General features: G+C 36.5%; 1 protein-coding gene across 1 annotated transcript in view; it reads right to left on the bottom strand.

Annotated features, from left to right (window-relative positions):
• Nucleotides 1-317: 317 nt before the first annotated feature.
• The window catches only part of RHBDD1 (rhomboid domain containing 1), a 46,905-nt gene continuing 38,569 nt past the window's right edge, over nt 318-8,653 (bottom strand). The window contains exon 7 of the mRNA XM_059822653.1: nt 318-2,518. Within this exon, the coding sequence (XP_059678636.1) occupies nt 2,400-2,518 (119 nt within the window). The 3' untranslated portion in view covers nt 318-2,399. The remainder of the gene's footprint in view (nt 2,519-8,653) is intronic.

The raw sequence follows: 8,653 nt of genomic DNA, 5'->3' as shown, positions 1-8,653 counted from the left end.
AACATAATCAATCTTCTCTCTCAATATCACAAGTCTTCATTTCTAACAATATGGTGGCAGCTCTGTAATTTAAAATGTACACTTTATTAATTACTATAATGAAAAAAGACAGTATTAAATGTAAAAAAAATTTATTTCAATTTTCTATACAAAAAAGTCAAAACAGCTGAACAATTATTAGTACTGACAATTTTAGTGAATATTTAATGGCAAATATGTCTAACCTCACTTTACAAAACAAGTGCTTTTAGAACTGTAATCATGTTTTTGATTTTACTTTTTTAACTGACTAGTGGTTAATCCAGGGGTTTTAAATAATTAAAATAACAGAGCTTAACAGACACAGTAAGTTACACTGAAACTTTTGACCAGAGCATTAAAAGATTAGTCTGAGGAACCAATGCTACTTCCTCCTCATTTACATATAATTATTACACACTGAGAAAAATATGCAAACTGTATGCAGTTTTTTTGATACATATTTTTAGTGAGCATAGAAGAGTTAGCTAAGAGTATCTGCTATTTTATTCTATGGCTACTGCAAATACAGAAAAACAACAAAGACCAAGAACACAACAAAAATTATCATTCCTTATGTGCTAAGTATCTTAGAATCTGCCAGAAAATACTTTGCATAATATTAACAGTGTTCTTACACTGCCTGAATGAGTATCTCCAAATTCACACTGTAGTCGTGTCTTTTGGCTCTCAGAACCTTGAGCCACGTTATCTGGTGTAACAATATTCTGCTGCTTCTTGGCAGAAAAATCAACAATAGGTATAAGAAGGATGGTGAAAGTGAGAATGGCATAGGAGAGAAAGAACTGCCTGTGCATTTTTCAGCAAAGAAAAGCTTAGTTACAGTCAGAAGGTGTACTCTTTAAATAAAGAGGATAGCAAAAAAAGTTGGTTTCAGTTTCATAGAGCACTATGTTTTTACATTCAAACTATAACCCCATAAAGAAGTAGACTTCATAAAGCACAGATTGGTGATTACATGTATATGAAAATAAACCACTAAATTGCTCATCCTGATGCTCTACTAAATTAGTGCTGAAGAGATTCCAACAGTCCCGTGCCAAAGACCAATAATCAAATTATTCTTGTGCAATCACACCTCTTCAGGACTGAAAATACTTACACAGGAGTGTCCCCAATTTCAGAAAAGTTTCTGCTATTATGAGGAAAAAAAGCCTGGGCAAGGAGTAATTTCTGAGTGATATTAGGAAAAAAACCTTCAGGTTCATTAGCTAACAGTATGGAATAAGCAGATGTGCCACAAGCAGGACAGCCACTGTGTGACAAGCAGCGAGTGGAGGGTCTGTCCAAAGTGGTAACTGAGCTGTCTGGTCTCCTGTCAACCACTCTAGAGTTGAGTAGAGAGATTCCTTCTAGAAAATGAAGAATTCAAGGTAGCCTACAGTTAGGCAAGATCTTCAAAAGTCTGCAAACTTTTACTGCTGCTACTGGACGTCAAGTGAGATACACACAGACAAGTAGTAGAATTTCTAAGCTGCATGAACAGCACATACATGACACAATTTCCAAGCCTTCTTAAAAAGGAAAATAGATGCTTTGAAAAAGTGTAAGTAATAAATATGTTCTTCATATGGCATATCCACCTCCCTTTCCATAAAACTTCTAAAAAATTATTTCAACTATAAAAGGAAGCATTTTATTTAAAACATAAATATTAAGAAAGGCTTTAGGAAATAGTAAGTAGTTACAACTCATTTTTCTGACATACAAGCTCTAGATAAAATGGCATGTTTTAAGGAAGAATTCAACACTAAAGGTTGTGTTAAATAGCTCCTTAGGGCAACGATAGCTGCAACTACTTCTCACAGTTTGCAAAACTGCTGAAAAGTTTAAGCTTAGACTCATATGATCTAGCGGTTGTCATCAAAGCAATCTTTTCAAGTGACATTTCACACGCCAATCCCCAAAACAGTCAGTCATCATAGATAAACAGAGAGATGTTTGTAAGGAAAAATTGCACAGTTTTACACAATTGTATAAAAATGTAATTTTTTTTCATCTGTGATGGATGATGAAAACCTGTTGTCTGAGAATACCAGCAGTCAAAAAGCCAAGCAATTCTTGAAGCTACACAAAAGAACTTAAGAAAAAAAGACAGTTTGGTAAAACCATCAGTCTTCTTCCATATTTAAGGTGCATTAAGACTGAGACTGCCAAAGATCATATTTTGATTCCTATCTCACACTTTTTATGCAAGTTCCCATTTTGAGCCCGAACTCACAAAATCCTCTGCAGTTTTACAACTAGTAGTAAAAAAATTGGAAAATTACTACAAACAAATCTGCATATTACAAATAAATCTGCAAATATTTTGGTAACTCTGAATAGTGCTTTACAATTTACATCAACACCTGCCAACTTCATTGTCTCTCAAACCTACGAAGCCTTTGCCTTCTCATCTCCTCTTCTGAATGCTGCTCAGGTAGAAACCAAAAACCATAGGGTCGCCGCTCATTATTATATGTTGCTCCACCAAAATCTGCAAGACACAATGAAAACCAACTGTTATTTTGGTCTGTAATATGAGAAAAATGCACATATATCCTGTAATCCAAAGCATCACAACACAAAGGGAACAGGGAGTTGAATGCTTCCAATTCCAATAGTTTCAGGGCAATCACAACTTCCAGCAATTACTCTTAAAGACACTGAAATAAAAAAAAAACCCACACCAAACAAAAAAACCAAACCAACAAACTACAACCAAAAGAACACCCAAACACCTAACGAGTATTAACCTGGGAGTTCACATTTTTCAAGATCCCTAGTTTATACAGTAAACTCCAGATTGTTAAACTATTTAAACGTCCTCAATAGTTACTTCTGGCAAAATAAGCTTTTGTTTTTGCTTTTAGTATTGCAGTCCAACATGTGCTGACCCATACCAGATGCACATGCAACTCCCATCCTTAGTTGGCAACAAGCAATTTCAGAAATAAACTACACATGGCAGCTCCTCTAGAGAGAACTGTATACAAATTAATCCGAGCAGAAATAGCACACCAAGACCGAAGGTTCTCTGCCCTGGCACCCCAAAAGAAGACAAGAACAGGCTATTCCAGCAGCTCTTCAGAATTCACATTAAGTCACCGAGCAGAGAAACGATTTAAAGGTTGTGGTAACGCACCATCTCAGCTGAAAGGCTCTGGTAAACAAAAATGAGAGGCTGCCTTCTGAGCATGGGTACAGTGTTAAGGAAAAGCAAATTAGCTTTAAAGATAACACAACAGCCTCTGTTACATTCAGTATTTTTTCAACTTTCACCTCAGGATCCCATTTAAATTAGCAAAAGTGAATATGGAAAACCAAAAGTAAGTGTTGTACTATTATGTTCATTTTCAAGATGAATTTAAAATACAGCTGTATCTTGTATCTGAAATTGTTTGTAGCAAACCCATAAGGCCTGTGTACATGAAATGAAGGTAGGAAGTCCAGCTTATGAAGAGGCTGTTAGTTTCCAATCCAATTACAAAAACATTTCAGTTTGTACTGATAAACATACGAATTTGTGAAAACATCAGAACACATTCATAATTTTCCTTTTGTGTTTGGCAAGAAGTCAAACTCTTGGGAAAATGGCTCCAGAGATAACTATAGCTGCTTAAACTCTGATAGGCAGCAATATTAACACAAATGTTTATGAAATGAGATGCATGGTTAGAAGAATTTTTCAAATTCATATTAACATACAGGAAAGGAATTTAATATATATTTCAGTATTTTATCTTCAGCTTGTCCCTGTGTCTCAACTTGCTAGAGACAAATTTGAAAAATATTTAAGCTGTTACTCTGCCTCTGAAAATGCTACATCATTATTTGACAAATATTGTTCAAAATATTATAGAAAGCTTACATGTATTGGAAGTCATAGATCCTGGCACAGGTAACATTAACTGCAATGCTTCTCATTTTTATGTTTTTTTAAAATCCAAAAGCAATTTCCTTGTCTAAAAAAAATCAGTTAATATAATCTGCAGCATGGGCAGAATGGTTTTCATTAACAAAAAAATTAAGCTGAATTGAATATTCATTTACAATATTTATTTTGCCTCTATTTCTTATACAAGAAGGTTTGTTTGAAAAGAAAAAACACATAGTTTTTTACTGTGTCCTATTGACCACAAGCCGAGAAAAAACACTGGCTCAATATATTTCGTAACCCAATGAACATTCATTTAGAAATTAAAAAGACTAATAGCTTCAAGTCAGAAGGCATAAAGCAAGGTGGTCAGCAGACATCAGATCCTTTCATAATAGTGCAGAAATATGTCTAGACAGAAGAGTTAAAAGGCCTGAGAAAGCTCAATAAATCTTTTAAAGTCAACATTTATGAATTGTAGACACGTACTGGAATACAAATGAATATATGTGCATTTATCATGTTCATCATCTATGAGTAAGTAAATTGTTAAACACCACCTAATTCATAGTAACATTCTCAACGATGTTTATGTTGTCATGGCAAGAAAATTTATGAGAAAAATCACTGTGATTCTTAGGTTTTTTTAATGGTATGTAATATCTGGGGCTCAAGCCTTATCTTTTCCAGAGTTCCACATTTGAAGCATAATTTTGAAAGATCTAATCATCTTGTAGTGAAAAGCAAAGAAGCTAAAGAGTATTACATGCTCAATTTCTTTAAGCAAGAGAGATGCTTGAGGAGCAGTTTAATAGTCAAACAATACAGCTTATAACCCATGCAGATCCATAGTTTTTAATAGAGGATGCTGAAGATGACAGCTGCAACTGGGCCACCATTTCTCTCCTCCTTCAAGAAACGAAACAAAAGGAGAGAAGGCATGTATTAGCTTGCAATATTAAATTCACACTTTCAACCGTGCAAGCATGAAGTGGATTAAATAACAAGATCTTAGACCCTTGCACTGCATTTCAGCGGGGAGGCGGCAGGTGCTGGGTCGGTGCTCCTGTGGGGCGCGGGGACATCGCTCCTTCACCCAGCAGATGGCACCGGAGCCACGGAAACCAGGACAAACTCCAGCCAAGAAAGCATTCCACCTTGTAAGCAGAATTAGGGTTATTTTGAAACAGATGGGCTCTAGAGAAGCTGCTGCACTGAATATTATAGAGTTGTTTATTGTCTGGCTGGTTTGAAACCCAGGGATTATTTGCCAGCACCTACCAGCTTCTCTGTCACATCAGGTTCCATCAAAAGGAAAGCAAAGTGAAAGCCACTGGAATACATGTGTACTTTTTTCTTTACTAAACCAGTCCTAAACTCAGAACTTAACTTGCTATTGTGGACAGTGCTTTGCAGCAGAATGTCCATCCTGACAAGACCAACTGCATAACCAACATCTTAACCCTGAAGCTGAACAGCTAACACAACTGTTTTCTATACAAGAATCCTCTAAATTTTGCTTATCTTGTTTTCAAGTAAAATTTGTCTAGTGTTTTTCTCATTTTATGCATCTGCAATACAACACTGTCACATCAGTCTAACAGGTAATTCAGAACTGCTCTTCTAAAGATGGCGTGAACCTCCAGCCAAACTCACTGCAAACACAAGCAGACCACTCCACAAAGCAGCATACAGATTTCACAGAAACACCAGAGATTGATCTGGCTGTGGCACAGCAAGCCATGTTTGACAGCAAAGCAAAGCTTATGCAGCCAGCTGGCAATGCAAATGAGGCATCCATTTAGTCTTCACCTATACACTGCCCTCTAATCATCAAGATCAGATGTAAGGACAATTTGAAATGTGCCATCCTGTCAATGTAACAATAATACCTGTAGAATGTGTATGAAGCGTGCATTTTTTTGGTCCTCTGCATGAAGTGTGGCATAAGGAAGAAAAATCAAGCGGTCACCTTTACAGGGTGAGTCAAACAGACAAAATCTCCACATGGGGTTTTAGTTCTGCTTGTAGTACAAGCCACAGAAGTGTTACATCAAACACACTCACTTGATTTTTCCTTGTCTCTAAAGTAATTGCCTTAGTTTTAGGTTAGATAATAGGATGTGCAAGAGAGTTTCTGTAAGCTTCAGGAAGAATTTATCAAGCTACCAAACTGCGAAAGTCTGACTGGTAGAAATATGCAGTTAGGTCCTTGATAAATACTGATGCTGCTACATAAAAGAAGGTGAGTGTAGCAAGTACGTAGCAATGGTATTACAAAGGAGCATGTCTATATTTTTTTTCATGCTATCTTTAGTTGTGTTAATGTGAATCTAGAATATTTCAGTTGAAGAGCTTACAATTTTCAGTATCTCAATCTGCCCTGGCACTAGCAAATGTGGTACCCATACAAAAAAAACAGAACATACAAACACTTACATACCCATACAAAGAACAAACACTTCTCATTTCAAAAAAACCTCATACTTCTGTAGAAGCTTTGTTGTAGAAGATAATCACAGACAAGCGATAATCTCTTTTCAACACAGTGAGGAGCATACAGCTAACCAAAATGTAGAGAGCCCTGATCTGGATGAAAAGCCTGGTCTGTGCCAAGAGGAGAGCCCTTAACAGTTGCCTCAGATGTAATAATGTCCAAGCATACACAAAGATAATCCTGGCTTTGATTTACACAGCCTTTGAAAGGTGTGCAAAACTACACTTAGCAGAGCCAAGGTTCAGGTGTTATGTCATAGTTCGTAGCAAACTCATTGTGGGATTTCCTCTTCTTTTTCATGAAACAATATTTTCTGCAGCCAACAAATTGCTCAAAGACTGTTAGCTTAGGTCCTCACAAATGCAGGACTGTTAGGATCATTTCATGTAGACATCACCATTTTATACAGCTTAATTGCTTCACTGCATCTTCTGTATTATCGTGTCATTTGATTACAGAACAGATTGCCAGCATCTGTACCTATGTCACTGTCAAAGGAGTAAGGGAAATGCTGTATTCATTGGCTAAGAGCTCACAGATCTGGCAAGCTCTTCCAATCCTTTTTCTAAGAACTGTTTCGAGTCTAAAGATAGCTTATGCAGTCACCAAAGCTAGGATGCTTGTTCAGCCCCTCCAAACCTTTCCTCTAGGAAATACAGACAGTATAGAGCATCTGTCTCTCTACCCTTAGGTAACCTTCCTGTGGCTCCCAAAAAGGAGGTTTCTTTTCTCCTCCTGAAGTGAACGGAAATACGAAAAAAATATATGGGAAGATGACCACATATGGAACCCTCCAGTACAGACCTCCTCAAGAGAAGTGCTGTTGATGTGCTCTTGGGGTCCCAGAATGACATCCTTCAAGAAACAGATAAAGATTGTTAAAATAGGTGTGAAAGATTTATAGTTTATTTATTGATACTACTAAGCAATAGTGGTTTGAAAATATTTGATCAAATGTCTTAACAACTTAGACTGCTTGCTTGGCTTTCATTTATACCAGTTTCATATAAAGTATTTCTTTCATAAATAGCATAGAACTGCTAACTATGTTATAATGCCAGGCTATAATTAAGTTCACAAACTGCTCTTGGGAATGCTACAGATTACATACAATGTACTACATTGCCATATCTGTGGTATACACCTGACTTACCTTGCTTTTTAATACAAAATACCAATGTTTAAAGTGTTCTATGTAAGAAAATGGAGTTCTTTCAGTTCATAAACATTCAAACATGTAATTTTCATGCATAATCAACCAGATATTTTTGATGCGTATGGAATTGGAAGTAAACTGGAAGGCAGGGAGAAGCTGGAGTTAAATGCCCAGTGTTGCTATAGCTCTTCCTTATCTTCCAGCCAATTAGTAGTCAAGTCTTAAGGTTAGCTTAACCAACTACCTTCTGATTTTTTGAGTTGTACAGAGAATCCCAAGGAAAGCCAGTGCATATGCAAAATCATTTTTCCTCCTCTCATACTTTAGAAGGACTAGGAGGCTTCCAGAATGAGTTGAGGCAAACAAAACACTCACAGCAGCCTTTTCACTGTTTTATGTTGCACTAGAATCCAGACAGGAACTACAATTGAAAAAACCTATAAAACGGCAAATCTGCTTTTATTCTCTCATCTCCTTCCCTCTGCAAAATGCAGACATGCTATACAGTCTGACAGATTCATCTTCTAGCTCTTACCACTGTGAAAATTTTTCCTACTCAGCTCTAAGCAGACCACATTTAATAGCCTACGCTATTGTTTCTAACACTGCCCTTTAAGTTTCCGTCAATGCATGAAAGAATTTTGTCATGCTATGAAGCAAACTATTTTTCCTGGTGTTGGTGCCAACACTCCTCATCTACAGACTTGAATATAACAAACTGGTGAAAATGAGAAACGGAAGTCTAACTACTATTTCTGTGCTGTGCTTTGGAATGGCTGACAAATGAAAAATCAAATTAGCTGGATATTAGTTGTGGCTAATGAAGTTAGAAGGAAAGCAGTATACAATGAATCCAGATACAACTGGATTGTTAGAAGAGCAAGCAAGATCAATCTTGAACACAGAGTCTCTCTCTCTCTTGTTTTTAAAAGAAGAGATGATAGAAATTGAGAAACACACAAAACCATTCCCTCTAAAAGGTCTGATAATTTGTTTTGGTTAGAAGAGATGGCTAAACCGTAATGTGGGTATCTTAATCCCTTCATACCTAAGTATTTTTAAATTTATTTTAATCGTGTCTCAAAGTCTCGTCTTTCCTGTA

This window comes from Gavia stellata, chromosome 11 (genome assembly GCF_030936135.1).
Source record: "Gavia stellata isolate bGavSte3 chromosome 11, bGavSte3.hap2, whole genome shotgun sequence".
In the NCBI taxonomy this organism is placed as follows: domain Eukaryota; kingdom Metazoa; phylum Chordata; class Aves; order Gaviiformes; family Gaviidae; genus Gavia; species Gavia stellata.
This window is presented reverse-complemented; position numbering and strand designations above follow the sequence as displayed.